At 32.9% G+C, this 19,134-nt stretch overlaps 1 protein-coding gene across 2 annotated transcripts in view; it reads left to right on the plus strand.

The window, feature by feature from the left end:
• The window catches only part of LOC118199377 (MAM and LDL-receptor class A domain-containing protein 1-like), a 344,431-nt gene that overhangs the window by 227,583 nt on the left and 97,714 nt on the right, over positions 1–19,134 (plus strand). For both annotated transcript variants that reach the window (XM_085826944.1, XM_085826943.1), the window contains exons 55-60: positions 22–136; positions 2,227–2,370; positions 3,430–3,579; positions 8,558–8,746; positions 13,134–13,274; positions 15,287–15,564. In XM_085826944.1, the coding sequence (XP_085683070.1) occupies positions 22–136; positions 2,227–2,370; positions 3,430–3,579; positions 8,558–8,746; positions 13,134–13,274; positions 15,287–15,564 (1,017 nt within the window). The remainder of the gene's footprint in view (positions 1–21; positions 137–2,226; positions 2,371–3,429; positions 3,580–8,557; positions 8,747–13,133; positions 13,275–15,286; positions 15,565–19,134) is intronic.

Here is a 19,134-nt window from a genome sequence, read left to right on the forward strand (position 1 = left end):
TTCAAATGCTACTTTTTGCAGATACGATTTATCGGCTCTAGAGGTTGGTCTTCAGATATAGCCCTAGATGATATATTTATTCAATCCGATTCTTGTGCAGATCCAGTGGAACCAACGTCCCCACCAACTGACTTCCGTGAGTATTCAACCATTTTCTACCATCTAAAATGAACTAATGATTGCAAATTTAGTGAGATATTACTGTCGATGTATTTACCATACACACTGTTACATGCATACTATTAAAATCTCATATCAAGGAACACAAATCTTATGTCCGAAAAAAGAGAAATTAGCTAATCATAGTCAGAAATCTAATAATTATTTCGACGTTGGGTTTGCAAAAATCATTCAAAAAGCTTCTTCAACTGGTGAATCGGATATTCTTGAAGCTTTTCACGTTCACAAAAATTTATCTTGGTTAGGTAATAATTTTCTAAGTCGAATCCAGTCTTTCTTAATGCCTTTAAAATTCTATTAACTTAATTTTTTATTTCGTTACTATTTTTGCCGACATGTGGCGTTACCATCTCGTTCGCTTTACTACGCCAAACACGAGATTGTTGCTTTTCTAATTTTATGTTTCACTTTGGCGTATTTCTCTTCTGTTTTGTATTTACATGTTTGTAATCTGCCTCTGTGTAACTGGAACGGGATGAAACGGACCATTTTGAAAATTCATAAAGGTTTGTTAAAATCCCTGTAAAAAAAAAAAAAAAAAAAGACACAGCATGTGAATGCTAGAACAGTAAAACTGATGGTGTTTCTGACACTTGCTACTGATACACGTATTGTTTAAATATTACTTTTGATAAAGCATTTGCAATAAACCTAAAACTTTGTCCGTCGTAGGCGTATAAGTGGAGCATAAGGTATACTTAAATAATTCTAGTCGAAGCACTTAGAGTATATTATAAATATGGTCTTTGTGAAGTGATTTGTGTAACGAATCTTCAGTTGAAACATCTATTTGTATAAAGACAAGCCTTATACGTAGATCACTCTGAAATTTTCGAGACACGCGCAGACGATAGACGTCAGAAGTAAATTAAAGGTTAGATTTGAAAATATGAACTATTTTAGCCGAGCAGATCATTTTTTATTGGACAACTGCATTATAGTTTAGCGTAGAATAAATTTTAAGCAGAAGGTAAAATGGAGTTGAAATGAGAACATTATCGCGTTATGATTTTCTATGATTTTAAAGTGGCATTCAGTCAAAAGAATGCGTCCAACATCTAATAATTAGCATTTGGAAAGAAAGCGCCATCTCGTGCTACTGTATTCAGATGGTTTGCAAAATTTCACACTGGTCAAAACTCTCTTCCGAATGAAAAACACACAGAAAGGTCGTTGTCAGTAGCAATCCCGGATAATGCGTCTGCCATATGGAAAATGTTAATCGATGATAATCGCTGCACCTACCAAATGATACAGAAAGAACTCAACATTGGATTCTCTGCCATGTATAAAATTATTCATAAAGAATTCCATATGATAAAACTAGTTTACCATTGGGTTCCGGATAGGTCGTAATGTTTAAGACAGCATCGCTTCTTTTTGCTGGATTCCACGTTCACCTGACATAAGATTTCTCCTTTGGAGTTTCATAAAAGATCGTGTCTACGTTCCGCCACTACTTCTAAATTTGAGACACAGAACTGAAGAGCCTATTGCTTTCATAACTCCGGACTCGTTAGCCAAATTTTGGGAAGAATTGGACTATACGTTGGATGTGTGCAGTGTAAATAAAGATGCATATATTGAGCATTTATAAAACAAATTGGGCTAGTTTGTATGATATGTCGTAAATAGTCTAACTTAAACTCTTATAATATATCACTGAAACTGGTACATTCTTTCATGTACACTATATAATAAGCCAATAATGCCTTAAATGCATTTCAGACGTCAAACATATTTCACACTTTTCAAACTCTAAATTAAACTCTTACAATATATCACTGAAACTATGACATTCTTTTATGGACACTATGTATAATAAGCCAATAATGTCTTAAATATATTTCAGACTTATTACTGCTACTAAAATATCAAATCTGAATTGAGGCGCTTCTCTTATATTTACTGAACATTGCAAATTTTTTACGGTTTATTGCTTAAAGTAGTATACATCTTCAGTACACGCATGTTTAGTTCTCTATCTTACTTATAGATTAAAAATACTCCGTGAGAATATATTATTGAATAATCATATTCTTTCAGCTCCGTCAGTCTGGGATTGTAACTTTGAAAATGGCGACTTCTGTAGTTGGAAAAATGGTGATGCTTGGATCATACAAGATGGAAGAAAAGCTTTGATTTCAAAACTAGGACCAACACTTGACCACACCAGACAAGATGCGTTAGGTATGTTCAGATTTGGAAAATAATTTTTCTATTAATTTTCCTTGAAGTGGTATTTAAGCCCCATTTATATATGCTTAATTTCATTTGCATAGCTCATGCTTTAATTCAGCAAAGAATAAGTATATTGCGAATAGCATGATTTGGATTTACTTTCTTCTATTATTTACAGTATCATTTAATTATTTTTTCTGTAATATTCCTAGAATATTAACTGAAAATATAAATATTCTAAAATATTAATTCCTAAAATATTAATTGAAATTATAAATATTGTTCTGTATTAATTCCTATAATATTATTTGAAATTATAAATATCGCTCTGTATTAATTCCTATAATATTAACTGAAATTACAGGTATCTTCTACTATTAATTCCTATAATATTAATTGAAATTATAAGTATCGTCTAATTTCAATTTCTATAATATTAATCGAAATTATAAATATCCTCTAATATTAATTCCTGTAATATGAATTGAAATTATAAATATTTTATAATAGCAATTCCTATAATATTAATTGAAATTATAAATATTATACCATCTATAATAAGTATCATTAATTGAAATTATAAATATCCTTTAACATTAATTCCTATAATATGAATTAAAAATGTAAATGTCCTATAATATTAATTGAAATTATAAATATTATACTACCTATAATAAGTATTATTAATTGAAATTATAAATTCTTATTAAAGGATATTATAAATAGCTTCTAGTATTATTTCTTATAATATTAATTGAAATTTTAAATATCCTATAATATTAACTCCTATAATATAAATTGAAGTTATAAATATCCTGTAATATTAATTCATATAATTTTAATTGAAAGATTATTCCTTATTCCCTTTTGTATTTACATCTAGTATTTGTAAAAAATTCACATATCAAGTTTATGATACAGAGTTTTAGTAACATTTTTGTTTATTGTTATTGACACTGATGAAATGTCTTTGAATTAATATTATATTTTAACCTAATATTTCCTATCAATTTATTTTTATCGCGTCGATAAAACAGATAAAAAAGTTCCAAATTATAATACTTACAGGACGATATGCTTACTACAAACCAACCAACGATAGTGGACATGACCTTACGAGTTCCGAAATTGACACTTCCAACCAAGAATACTGCTTCCGGTTTTGGTATTACATGCACAGTCCTTCTCCAGTCACTCTCGAATTGCATGTACTTCAGTGTAAGTATACAAGGAAAAAAAATCTTTAGTATATCTCTTCGAAAAGACTATTTTTTTGTTTCTAATTATGTCATCAAACACAAATGCAGTGGTTAATAAATTCTTTCTTCTAATAAGATACTGCTAGACGAACATGCTTTCCTTTAAAAAGCATTCGAGGGCCGAATTCTTTGCTTTTAGATCGTCTATTGATAATTTCAATGATTTATTTTATAAGGTATTTCTCCCACTTCCCTAGCGTACCTTCGTGGTGTAACGGTAGCACGCTGGGCCGGTATTCCAGAGGTCCTTGGTTCGATTCCCGGCGAAGGCCGTTGCATATTTTTCATCTTTTCTGCTTCCAATTAACCTAATGACTCTACAATTTCATCAATAATGTCTCATCAATAGCTATAAAAACCGGTTAGTCCTCACACAAATCAAGGATCCTTATTACTGAGCAGGATTATGGGACATTTTTATAAAAGGTTAATTAATTGTAGTTTTCTGATAATAATGGAAATTGGGAAAGAATTAAGATTAAAAGTTGTCGTGTACGAATTCATTTTAATTAAGGATATAATATTCTGGGCTGACTGATTTGTATTTACTGAGATAAATTGTTTATGTACAAAGAAAACTAGGTTACTCTTCCATCAGTGTATTAATGTACTATATTAATCTATCTTCCCATCAGTCTGCTTATATATATATATATATACCTAAAATGAAAATGAAATAACAACGAATACGAATGTAATACATAACTGACTTTAAAATGCGCATAACTATAATAGTATAAAGTAAACAAAAAGATTCAGATGTGCATATTAAAGCCTAAAGAAAGTGTTTAGTATTGTGAGCTTTTCTCACCGAGAGATGGTTTGATAATCAAAAAATATCTGATGTGAAGACCTAATTCACACTGTCTTTTCCGGTATTTTTCTTTAAATAGTGTTACGCAAATTGGAAGATAAATGATACAAACGGATAACATTAATTTAAAATCATAACGTTAACAAAATATCTAATGTGGACGCCACACAGTTTCTTTGTGCGGCCTATTAAATTATACCCACTTTTTGCAGCATTTCACTTAAACTTATTTCATTGAATCTCGTTAGATATATATTTCTCATATCTGTTCAATTAAATCAATTCTTCTTTCAAGGCAATACATAAAAACTGAGAACATCTTCATTAAAAATTGTAAAATACAGAAAAACATAAAACCGCAAATACAGTTAAAAATAGTTAGAAAAAAAAAAAAGAATTTTTACAATTAAAATTAGAGTTTCTATTTAAGAACAAGTCATTCAGCCAACGAGCAGGAAGACACCATTTTTCGTGCACACAGTTTAATGATTTCTTTTGGTCCCACTCAGAAAAACATTTGTTGACCATCCTCTTATCATGATACAACACTACCAGACACCCACTTGTATTTAGCCTCTCCATGCGCGCGGCTTTCTTGGTTTTCTTTCTTCTTGTGACGCTGGTCACTCCCCTTTTCCCATTTCCGACGCTTTCTCACTGCCCGACCAGACTGTTCAACGTCTTGTGCCCTATCGAGATACTTAGTCATAGAGCCGGCAACGTCGCGTGCTCTACATAAGAGGCATAAGAGTGTTAAGAAAAAAAAAAAAAAAAAGACTAAAGGTGTCCTCGCTAGTTACCAAGAACGATGTCAAGAAACTCCAAGTTCTATAAAATAAATTTCTAAGAATAATAACCGGAGCACCTTATTTTCTTAGAAATCTCCACAGCGACCTGAAAATAGAATACATTCAAGATCATCTCAATAAGTTAATTGAAAGCTTTTACAGACAGAAAAGCCGAGCAAAACGCAACTGCAGACTTCGCGGATTTACTGAACTATGAGAAAATAGAAGATGACTATTTTAAAAGGCCGTACGTGGCCCACTTATTGAATATTCATAATCAGCTACCTTAATAATAATAATGAAAAAAAGGTTTAATATAGCAACTTATTCTAACTCCGCCCTCCTACTCCTGATTGGATCCCGCTCGCTTCTGGCTCCTCCTGGAAGTGATTTCTTTATGAAAATACAGTTCAACAGCTACTGCAAGAAACACTGACCGGCAGATGGCGCCACACCTGTGGTTTACTTCATGATTTCTCTGGACATTGAATTTTTACTGAGACAAAGTGCCTCAAATTTCTCGCATACACGCTTCACTAAGGAATTTTTATCACAAGGCCCGTTGTGAACAAAATTGATAGAACAGGAAAGTACTGTCTAATGCAGTAGAATGCCTATATAAAACACATAAGTATCCAAGTATCCAAGTAAAAATTAATTCAATTTTAAATTGTTAATAACTCTATAACTGCGTGCAGATTAACTATAGGCATAAAAACCTTAACCGGAACATAAGAACAACATAATTCAATTAATTTTAATGCAAAAAAATGCAGAATTTACCAATATATATATGAGTAAAAAACCTGAGTTCACCGAACCGGGTAACAAAGTGGGTATATCTATATACTCGTATATACGTTTGGTGCGGTCCATTACAACCAAAAAGAGAGGTGCACAGATACATAACTACGCTTTACAGCAGTTTCATATGCAAAATTTCAACATTCTGAGACTACACGGCTGACGGACTTTGCATGAAGCAGTATCTATAGACGGCATTACAAAACGTAAACTGTAAGTTTTATAAATATATATTCATCTATCTAGAGAAAACACTTATCTATTACCAGTGAGATGTTACCGGTTAAGAGAGATTCTGCATATTATATACATACAGAGTTTGGACTTATTCGGGAGCATACACTAGACCAAATCTCTGGTAGACAAATGGCGAATTATCGCTATATGTTCTAAGTACAACAGACACAGGAAAAGAGTGTAATGGACCCTTTTAATAATTCAAATAAAGTTTAACAGACGTTACCAACTCGTACTTACAGAAGCCAACAGTTTTGGCTTTAAATCAAAGAAAATGGATAAACTGAAGTTAATGAAACTTAAGTCTAACCTAACGCCTTCAAAATTTATCTAGCTCAAAACCTGGCTCTGACCGAAGTCGGCATAAAGACGCCGAATGGCAAGAATAACTCAATGCCGCAAAATTCTAATCGCTAGAGAATCAAAGTTAACAACGTGGCCTTCAATCAGGCATAATATGCTCTGATTTCACACTCCCAAACCTTCCTTTACATACTTTCTTCTTTCTACCTAATTTGAATATCGAGCGAGGTGGAAATTTGCATTCTAGCAGGAAAATGAAACTAGAGTTGAAAGTAAAAGGAAATAATATAAAATAAAGGGTATGAAATTTAAATTACTCGTACAAACAAAAAGTAAAAAACATCAGTTAGGAATTATTCCCTAATTAGATGTACTAAAAGCTGCAGTAATCTAAGAAAAAATAGTATAGAAAACAAATTTTAAGTATGAATTTTTATTGTTGGTCAAGTAAAGGTGAGATTTGCTTGATGATATAGGCAATTTTACTTCACCAATAAAAACAATTTATGACTGCTAAATAGTGTTATCATCCCAGAAAATTTCGTTAAATTCCATAAACAACAACAACAACAACAACAACAACAACAAAAAAAAAAAAAAAAAAAATTTGAATGCGAAAATAAGAAAAGAAAAAAAAAAAAAAAAACCTTTCAGATAATATGAGAGATCGCGATAAAATTTAAATAACCACACGTCGTGTTATAAGTAGATACTGCATGTGACTTGATAAACTACTGAATTCTTTTAACTCTTACCGCCATCTTTATGCAAATAGTCAAAATACAGGACAGAGAAAGCAAAGCAAAGAAATGAAAAATATATAAAATTAAGAAAGGATTAGGATAGTTGCATTTATCTAATATCATCCTGGTCCTTGTTTGTTCATGCGACTTCACAGAGAAGCAAATGCATTCCCGAGGCAAACCTCCTCGGACTCGAGAGAGCTGCTGTTCTAGATAGTAGATGGCGTGGAACATAGGTCTTTAATCCATGCTCTATACATGCGTCAGAGGAACAGAAACTATTCAATTAAGGTCCAATGATTCATGATTCAATTAAAGACTTATGTCCCACGCCCTCGACTATCTGGAAACAGCAGCTCTCTTAAGTCCCAGGAGGTCTATCCATGCTGTCAGAAGAACAGAAACCATTCAATTAAAGGCTAATGATTCAGTTAAAGACTTATGTCCCACGCCCTCCACTATCTAGAACCAGCAGCTCTCTCGAGTCCCAGGAGGTCTCTCCATACTGTCAGAGGAACAGAAACTATTCAGTTAAGGACCAATGATTCAATTAAAGACTTATGTCCCACACGCTCCACTATCTAGAACCAGCAGCTATCTTTGAGGCACAGGAGGTCTGCATTTGCTTCTCTATGAAGTCTCATTAACAAATAAGGATATGGATTATATTAGATGAATGAGTTAGCTGTATGAATATATTAGTTGTTAGAATTCATTGGTGATGCTCTTGGGCGCACGTTTACCATAATTCTTAAATACATAAAATACTTACAATATTACATTAAATATGATCCCTCAGTTAAATACATGAATACATTGTGTGCATGATTAAGTTACATGGATACATTAGTTATGTACCTGAGAGCTTAATTACAATAAGACACATGAATACATTAAACCTCTTTACTTTCGTTATTTGGGAACACGTTATTTGCGTTGAGTACTTAATGCGTTGATACAATAGATACATGATTATGATATATGAATACTGTTTATGTACTTGAATGCTAGATACATACTTTATTGCAATTAAAACTCTTGACTAATTGATTACATTAACCTATACACATTAATTATATGAGTACATACTAGTATTTACTTAGTATACTTTTCTACATTAGAAATACTAGTATTTACTTAATATACTTTTTTACATTAGAAATACTAGTATTTACTTAGTACACTTTTCTACATTAGAACCCTTTTATCTATATCCATTTAAGCTGTATTAATGTCTAATTTTTTTAGATAATCAGGTAACTGGGCCACTGTTGGTAAAGAAAGCAAGTGCAGATACGAAATGGAAATATGGTACTTTCTTCATGGAAAAATCAGTGAATATGTCCATTGTGCTGAGACCGACGAGGAGCGAACTTGGTGTAGGGGACATTGCAATTGACGATATTCTGGTGAATGCTGGCCGATGCCCAATTTTAAGTAAGTATTTGCAAAGTGTTGTTTGAATTTTATTTCATTATTTCATGGCAGAAAAAGCATGAAAGGAAATTTCTTTTGAATGATTGGCCGATTTAGCAAAGAAAAGGGTAAGAAAGCGTTTCAGCTTTAACCGTTTTTTTTAATTGGATATGTTCCCAAAAAGGGCGTTTAAAATAAAATTTTAATTTAAAAAAATTTCTTTGATGCATTTTAGAAAATTTTGATATTTGCTTTTATTTTTAAATTAAGCAGTGTAATCTATAATTTTTCGAGTAGTGGAAAAATGTTGTTTCCTCGGTACTTACGTTAACGGAGCCACCTCAGTGGAATTCGCCAAATTTTTATTCTGCCCTTAGATTTAACTTTAAACGTACATGCCTTCTAGTAATTACGAGAAATGGTATTTACTGGAGATTTCTCTGCGGCCTGTGAAAACTATATAAGACCGAAGACAGCAAGTACTGTCAGCTGTTATTTCAGAGCTGAGTTGAGTACTGAGATATTATTATTAAGTGTAGGAGCTTCGGGTTTTCAGATACGCCTTGCATTGCGTTGTGTTTACCGTTCTTAGTAGTTTGAAGGGTAACTAATTATTGTTCTCTGTGATTCTGAGAAGAGCTGTACGAGCATTTTTGTGGAAATTCCAGAACTGCGACGTGTTTCTTTTGGTAAAAAAAATTTCATCAAGCTATTCAACAGTTCTGTGTTCATTCGTTCTACAGGGTGCCTCGAAAGGTCGTTTCCAAACTTAACATGCTGGTTTGCCATACCACGACAAACAAGATTTGCATAGGAAGTTGTGTCCGAAAATGCATGCGATGATCGCTAGAGAGCAAAGTTCGCAAGCGTAGAGAGAAAGAAAGAAAGTACAGTAGAACTGGGAGTTATACGAATCGATTGGTACCGGGCCTATTCGAATAACTGGATTTTTCCAAAGAAAGGGTCTTTGTGTATTTTACTTAGTTATTGTACGTTGAAAATGGGAGAAAAACTCTTTGTAAGGAAAAAGAGGTTTTAATTAATTAAAATGAAAAGGCAACACTTTTACATACATGTTATATTAGCGTACTGTGCAGTACTTACAAGTACTGAAAGTCATTGCTTGCTGAACATCTCGGTCAAAGTAAGCTGCCTGACGGATACCGAGCCTGCACTTAAATTTTTTAGCCAGTCGTTACTTGCTTTAAAAAAGGATGAGCAACCAAGCTTCTGAGCTAAGATCTTAGCTTTTTCACAAAGAATCGGACTCGAAATTGGATTTCCCATAGAACGTTGCTGTAAAAAGCACTTGAAAATAACATCTTGTAAATTTTTGTTGTTGCTGCACTGATTTTCTTGAAGAACTTCCATCTTCGTTTTCAAGCAGTGACACCAAGTTTAAAAGCGTAGGTTTTTCTCCTTTTAATGACTGAAAGCGTTGATTGCCCAACACTACTTTTTTCGTAAGCTCTGAAAGTGATTCGGATAGTCGGAGTTCGAATAATTGGAGTTGTACTGTAGGTCGAAAGAGGTGTTGATATGATTTTTATTAACGAACATGGTTAAGGGGACTCATACACCTTAAACCCCTCATGATCTTCGAATATGTGACTATTGCAAGAATTGAGATATTTTATTTAATTTAAAAGCAATTACTTCCAACTTTTTACAGCTGACTACATGATATAGCTGCTTTGGAAATTAGTAACCAGAAAGTTTGTGTTGCCACAAATATTTTTGTAATTTAATCCTCTTTGTGACAAAATATTTCGCCATGTTTCCACCTTGCGCGCATGATATTTTAAAAATGGCTAATGGTACATACTTAAAATTTGATGGAATTCTTTATATGGGCACTATTTTCTAACTGAACCAACAATCTGATGAATATTTTGATATTGAAAAATTTTATGGACGAAAACATTACAAATTTTTTTAATAAAATACATTTTATAAACTCAACTCCAAATAAAATAAAAATTTAACATGAAATTTTTAGAATTTTAGGTTCACAGTCGTTTCCAGACGTTATAAAAGCTATATATTAAATATGGAATTAAATTATGAAACAGAATGTTTTAAACTGTGCGCGCAAGTTGAAAACATGACGAAAAATGTTGTCCCAAAGCGGATTAAATTATAAAAATATTTGTGGCAACACAAACTTTCCGATAACTATTTCAGAAAGCAGCTATATTATGTAGTCAGCTGTAAAAAAATGGCAGTAATTGCTTTTGAAATAAATAAGTTATCTCAATTCTTGCAACAGTCACCTATTCGAACATCTTATGGGTTTTAAGGTGTATGAGTCCCCTTAAATCACAAGAAGATGTTCAAAATTCCTTCCATTTGCATCAATGCATACTTCAAAACGTCGACGCATAGTTTCACGGACCCGTTCAAAACGGGCAGGTGTGTCATAGACATACCGCCGCTTCCACGTTAGTGGCAACGAGATCCACGTTCGATGTTATGGTCGTCTCGTATACCATGGACTTCATGTATCCCCACAGATAGAAAATCGAAGAAAGTCAGGTCGGGGGATTGCGGTGGCCATGCGACTGGTCCGCGGCACCATACAAGTAATGCATATCGACTAGTTCTTTGTTAGTAAACCGATTCATCCTTCTCCTGCAACGTCCTCGCCTGAAATGATCCCTCTTTCCATTCTCCCATAAGCCAGCAAACATTGCCCTCTGGCTGTCGCCGTTCATATTTTCGGATACAGTTACTTATATAAATCTTGTTTGTTATGATATGACAGTCCAGTATCTTAAGTTTGGTAGCGACCTTTTGAGACCTGTATTATTGGAAAAATGATAATATTTTGTATTTTTAAGAAATTTTTTAAATGAAGCTTCCGAGTGCACTTTCTCACATTTTTAAAAATGTGATTTTGGCAACAATTTTTCTTTCTCATTGTTGTTGATAGATTTTTGATGAAATCGCATTATTTTGAATAGTTTCATTCTTTTAGAAATATGGGTTTGGCACCAATTTTTCATCGTATTTCTTATGTCACTGTTTTTAAGAGACTGGCATATTTCATTGTCATTTTTTTATACATGTAATACATTTTTATTGATTTTTTTTTTTTTTTTTTTTTTTTTTGATAAAGTTGTTCTGCAGAGTAAAATTCTGCGCGGAATTTTTTGTTTTTTGAGGTTCTTTCATGTTATTTTTTGCTTATTTCACTGTTTGTAAGATATTGAAAAGATTTTTTTTCTTTAACGGAAAGTTGGTTCATTTTTTTATTAGGATAATTAATATTTGCATTAAGGGATATAGCTTATTTTATTGTAATTTTTTTCTCTTGAAAATATAAGATAAAATATCATTAATTATACTTTGATTTTCAGATTTTTTTGTTTTTTGTATTCTTTTATGTTATTTAATGCTCATTTCCCTGTCTTTAAGATATTGAAAAGTTTTGAGTGATTTTTTTAGGAAACAAAGTTTTTAACCTCCTTTATACCATTTGAGTTCTTAAGATTTTGCAAAGGGAAGTTGGTTAATTTATGTATTAGGTTAATTATTGTTTGTATTAAAGGATATTGCTTATTTCATCGTAATTTTGTTACACGTAATAACTTTTTTTTATGAAGTTGTTCTGCAGAGTAAAATTCTAAGCAGTTTTTAAATTTAACGTTTGGTGTTCCCTTCAACCATTTTTCCGGTACATTTAATAGCCAGACGAAGGCTGGCAGCGAAGCTGCTAGTTACTAATAAAAGTAAGTTATTAGTAATTATTTATTAGTACGTTGTAAGGTATATCTATGTTTATGCCATTTTCCTATCTCTTCTAGCTGCAGCTTACAATTCCTTACGACAATGAATTTTTAGAATCGCGTTAAATGCAAATGAGAAGTAGAGTGGTATTTAAATTCAAGTCAAGTTCCACTGACTTCGCCAGAGAAAGTTAGGATTCCTGAATAGCGCGCGTTTGCCTTTTGGCTACGTCTCTCTACCTGTTACTACGCTCGGCCGTATTACGTGCCTTTTGATAGCTTCGCCAGCTGATTTAATACTACGGGCCAACTAAATTATAACTTTGTTAGCTTCGGCTAAATCTCTTTAGTTAGTCATTAGTTAGATCTTATTTCTTACATTTTGAGTTAACGCCCAAGTGGAGACCTTGCTGTACGCCCTGAGAAAGGGGCCGACTGTATATCTTTATTTGGAGCAAATAGAGAGTAATGAATTTTTATGATTATTTTATTTGTTTCATGGCTAAGTATGCTTTTCCGGGAATATTTTATTTGCATGTGTTTTTAGCAATAGCCGCACGCTATCCAAAAATGCAGTGTACAAAGCAGCGGTATGACAAAAGAGTACTATTTAGATATTTTAATGAAATATGCTGTGACATTTTATGTTTACCATTCAACTGTCTTTTCTTTATTCTTAGAGGGTTTCCCGTGTGATTTCGAGTCTGCTGATATCTGTGGTTTTAAAAGGGAATCACCGGATGGTATCACATGGAAAAGACAGCAAGCAAAAGGTGCTAAAGTGGGACCGAAAGTCGACAAAAGTTATGGCACAGCAGAAGGTACGTTCCCAAGTCATCTCAAAATATTAATTTTTAACATCACGCAATTGGGTAATTTAAAGACAGCAAAACGCTGTCTTTAAACAACCAAGACAAATATTCAAAATCCAATGGGTAGCACTTACGAGTTATGAAGAGGTATATGTAAATAATAAAATACAAAAATTTATTATTAATAAAAATTACATGAACGTACATTTCAAATGAAATCTTATCAGTTTCCAGGCAATTGCTATTTCAAGGAGCTAAAAAATTCAAGCTAAAGAGGAGCAGCAAAGAGTAATTTTAAATATGTCAAAATTGGTAACTTTACAAATTTAACTTTTTAACTGATAGCTTTTGTAAATAATTTCTGAAAATATTTTAATAAATTTTAGAGATATTCATTATTAATAAATTTGTAAGTAAATTTCATTACCTATTTCATATTTTGTAGTATTTTAACAAAGATCTGATTAACAATATCGGCGATTTCAAAGCGACCAATGACAACGTTATACAGAAAAAACTTTTTTATTTCTAGCGCGCCAGACTGTGTATAGAAAATTCTAAAGATAGGCCCTTTTTAAATATTTTGTGATATTGCTGTTGAATTGAATTTTACGGTTTAAGGAAGAAGTACTTGATATTTAATAAATAAAGGTAACACACAAAACGTTAAAAAAGAACGCCGCTTTGGGTGTAATATAAAATCTGAAAGCCTTCGTATTTTTTCAAACTTTTTTTTGCACTTGCGTTTTGTTCTTTTAGGCCAGTGGTGGCGAACCTTTTTGGGGCCGCGTTCCCCAAACCGGTTTTTCGGGGGCCAGCGGGCGCAAAACTTCTTTGATTAAATCCCCATCGGAGAGCGGTTTACCATGTTTTGCCAGGCACAGTGAAATTTGAAAGCTGGCCGTTGTCAGATGGTTTGTTTGAGAAAGATAATTACCAAAACCAACTTTCTAGTAATTATAATTCCTCAGTTTCCATTCAATAAACACTTTCCGTTCAGCTTCATCAAGTTCGGCAACAACCTCGTGGTTCGTGTTAAAATGCCGTAAGTAAGTGAAACGTTCAAGAATAGACTAGATCAGTTATTTATATCACACAGCATCATTTTATTGTGATTATTGATTAAGGAAGTCATATTTTAGTCGCGTGCCGGTTGATGAGGGATTGCGTGCCGACTGTGGCACGCGTGCAATAGGTTCGCTATCACTGTCTTAGGCTATAAAATACAGGGTGTTCGGGATAAATTTGACAGTTTCGTAAAGAAAAAGAAAATCCGCTTTGTATCAATTAAGTTTAATGAATTGACAAAAAAATTACAGGCAGACTAAATTACAATACTATCAACAAGATTCACTCAAAATAACCACCATTAGCATCGATCGCAGCTTCAATCCTGCTTCGAAACCTCGAACAAGCTGATGCTACAGTCTCCCTGGGAAGAGCCTCAAAAACTGTTTAATTTTATCCATTAACTGGGCTTTTGTATTACTGGAAGTGCGATTGGTGTCTTTTTCAACTGCGTCCCATACCAAATAATCCATGGAGTTAAGGTCTGGGGAGTTTGGAGGCCAAACATTTGGAATGGTGAAGTCGTAGAAATTTTCAAATTTTCAGACAACCATTTTTGACTTTTGGTGGTGGCTACATCCTCGTAGTCACTATTGCAAGTCTCTAGTTCATGCCTGATTGTTTTACTGTGTTCAGGGAGCATTGGGCAGTAGTCATAATATCCTTATTTTGATGGCCGGCACGAATCATCATCATGCAAGTTATTCTTTTCCATGATTCAGGTGGGTTCCAGTCATCTATCCTTTCTGACATCTTGTACATGAATGAAGAAGGGTCCAAACTTTTAAATGACGAGTAGTGTGTGTCAATACCTCCAACCTACGGAAAAATATAATCAATTATAAATATGTCAAATTTATCCCGAACACCCTGTATATCATTTTGTAGTACTATTTAAAGTAATCAAGGCAGATGAAGAAATAAATCTTAGATATTATTTTACTTCACCGTAGGCCATTATCTGATTGTGTTACCATCAACTAATTCCCGTGTTCTTGGAGACAACAAAGCTCGGTTTATCATACCCAACGTTCCAAGTTCAGGCTTGACAAGAAGCTGCGTTCGATTTTGGTACCAAATGACTGGTGAAAATGTCATCGCCCTCCAACTGTATATGCGGACGCCTGGAGGAGCTTTGCCACAGTTTCCACTTTGGTCTCATGCTAGTAAACACGGTAATGACAGCTGGAGAGTGGGACAACGGACGATAGATGCTCCTTACGTGCATGAGGTATGTGCTATTCTTATCGTGTTTGACACATATATGGTAAAAGATTCACCAGGAAAAATGAAATTATGAATGTAACTTTCATCATGGATTTTTATATTTTTTATAATTAATGAGTATTGGTCCATGGCAAGACAAAGAAAGAAATCCCAAGTACACTCAAACGTGTTTTTGTGCGCTGGATAGGGACCACATAAAACAAAACGCATAAAAAATCGCACAAAACTTCACGAGTAGCTATAAAAAGTAGCTTTTGCAACACAATTAAAAATGTTTTTTTATGCGGTGAATTGGGACAACGTAAAAGAAGTCTTACGTAGAAAATAAGTTGCGTTTTTAAACGAAATCAAGACACGAGGCTTGGCAGTTTGGAATCTCGCCAAACCTTTTATAATCTGATGTAGAAAATGCACATTTTTAAATAATTTGTTTGCATATGTATTTATTTTACACAAAAAACTTTTCAAAACGTATAGCCGTTATCTTTTCTAGTCAGACAACACGCGAACTTCCTTGTGGTAAACTGGCTCAAAGTTGCTTTCGTCACTTGAAGCTCGTTACCTCGCACTCGTTTAGAGTAGACTTTTTCTTTCAGTTACCAAGTAGTCGGTGATTAGTTTTTGCGACGACTGTTGTTTTACTAGACTCGGTTTATATGTCTTAGTAGCCAGATATACAAGATTGAAGCTCCTTTTTTTTTAGTTGATTATTTATTTTTTTATCAATAACTTCGTCAATTATGTTCCAATTTGATTGATACCGAACAAAAAAATTGCGCAAATAAAATATCGCACAGGAAAAGACGGCACAAAAGCTGGTTTGAGTGTATTATTGTTCGCGGTGTTATCAGGAGCTCTCAGAAATAAACAGATGAAAATGTTGAGGGAATAATTTGTATTTTTATAATATTTGTGCGCAATTAGTAAATAAATTGTTTGGCCGTAGCATGTACACCTCGCACACACACTAAAAAAGTTGGGACAATTCTATATCTCCCGTTCTACTGAGCCCCTTGACGAAATTAACTTGCGTTTGATAAGTCTCGAAAGCGCTACTTAGGATATATATTATATTTTTATATAGTATTGTTCTAGCATGGAAATTTTGGCGTAAAATAGGATTTTTCTGAAATAACGTACCTATTTTGTTTTTTATATTTCGATTCTACGAGCCTAATTATGCAAAAGTGCTACATTTTTGTAAAAGCGCAAAGAGTAGTTTTTAAAAAATTGTAAAGACATTAGGTATTTTTTTGAAGCCGGAGAGAGGAAAAATCAGCAAACGCCTTCGTCGGGAATCGAACCACGGACCTCTGGAATACCGGCCCGTCGTGCAGAACCACTACACCACGAAGGCACGCTAGAAATGCGGGAGAAAAACCTTATAAAATTAGCTCTCAAAATGTTTAGTTCCTCAATTTTAATTGAAATGAATACATATTTATTAATTTTTCATTTTTTATGAAACTTACTTGATTCATTCTTTCACAATTCGATATTTAGGTTCAATCCAAATAAATTTCACAGCTACTTTCTGATTTGTTTTTAAAATTCATATTTTTTAGTAATTTTGTATGAATTTTTCGAAACATTTTTCGAAGTATAACTTATAAAATTTTTACCATCACCTTAAAGCAGTTGTATTTCTAGGCATACCTTAAATTGGAGTTTTTATTCAAATTTTCGCATGGTATACGTGAATATATATATTGGCGCGTTTTGAATTTTGCCGCATTTGTTATAAGCGATAATAATGACAAATTTGCACTTTGTTAAAATTATTTGAAAGAAAGAATGGTGCACCTTTTTTCCATCTTGTGGATAATGAAAGAATGGGGAAAGAAAATGGGTTACTATAAAGTAAGAATTTCACCAAATGAATTAAAAAGTGCGCCAAGATAAAATTTTAGCTTCTCACGAAGTTTCTCACCCGATTTTACAAAATTCTATATTTAGGCATAATTTGATTATAGAATCAAAATATGGAAAGAAATTGGTGTGCCATTTCAGAAAAAGTCCGTGCCAAAATACCTATACTAGAACAATATCTATATAAAGTCTTAAATATATCTTAAGTCGCGCTTTCGAGTCATGAAAAATGCAAATTAAATTTTGTCAATTCGCCCATCAGAAAGTGAGATATAGAACTGTCTTTTTTTTTAAATTTTTATTTTATTATTTATTTATTTATTTATTTATTTATTTATTATTATTATTATTTGCGCAGAGTGTACGTCGCCCTTTTAATGTGCGTTACTAAATAAATCTACGCTGTAGATCCGGAAACCTCAGTGGACTTCCTATACCTAATACTTAAATTTTAACTACCTAATTCTAATTAACTCCTTATACCTAAATTTTATTTTTGATTCCATATGTAGTTTTTTGATTAAGATATTATAAATTTTTCTCTTTCCGAAGCTTTATGTACGAATGGATGTTTTTATATATTTAATTGACTGGTATCCAATTAGTGATACTGAATAAATAAAAGTAACTTTGTGATTTCAAATAAGATGCTATGAACACAAAATAAAACATTTGAAAATTAATGTTTTCGAAAACAGTATTTTATCGAAATAAATATTATTTTAGATTTTAAATGAACGGTAACTCTTTGTTATGATTGTAGCTCGTAATTGAGAGATTTAGATTTTTTTACGGGAATATTTCGATTTAAGATTGCTCTTGAGTATATGTTGCATGAATATTACTAGAAAAGTAAATAATGGTCTAAATGCTGTGTTTTCAAATAAAAATAAGTAAATATATTTCTTTTTATCGAAGAAAAACATGTTAAACAGTTTTAATTTATTTTTCTTACGTTAAGCAAAATGGACACTGGTTTCAAAAGAGTTTGAAATAAAAATCGAAACACCATCATCTTCTATTGTAAAAATTTTGTTGTATATAGAAAATATATTATCAAAGGGTAAAATACAAGATGAAAATAATTTTGTACCAACAGTGCTATATAGTCCTATGTATGCACCATGCCACCAAAAGTCCAAGGGCCCACCAGCGGCCGAGCGGTAAAATCGCTGAACACTGGTAGTTCGGTCCGAGGTTCGTATCCCGCGAACGGCCTGACTGCATGGGCGTTTTCGTGGTTTTCCCCATGTGTAACGTGTATACGAGCCAGTTTCCCTTAGAAAGTCCTCCATGAAGGCATCCCTTCCCTTAGGCAGATACCCCTAGTTTGCTTTGCCGTATTCTCAACACACCACCACCACCGCCACCAAAAGTCCTATAATCTTTATTTACGCATCTTTTTGTTGTATACATATACTTCCAGATATAAAAATGTTTTCCATGTAACAGGTATTCATGTTTTAGCATATTTGCATTAAAAAAAAATCAGTTGTATAAAATTTACGAAATCTAACATTTTTATATGGTGGCATGGTCTCTATAGTTATCTTTCTCTCTGTATATATATATGTGTGTGTGTGTTTGTGTAAAATATAAACTATCTGTCTTTCAAATAATAAATTAATAATGGCCCATTAACTCCTTTCATGATTCTAAAAATATTCTGGACTGCGTCATTTCTAGATTAATCTACGCCGCGAAG

Source organism: Stegodyphus dumicola, chromosome 11, assembly GCF_044657685.1.
Source record: "Stegodyphus dumicola isolate Sdum_Otavi_A_Nest chromosome 11, ASM4465768v1".
Lineage (NCBI taxonomy): Eukaryota > Metazoa > Arthropoda > Arachnida > Araneae > Eresidae > Stegodyphus > Stegodyphus dumicola.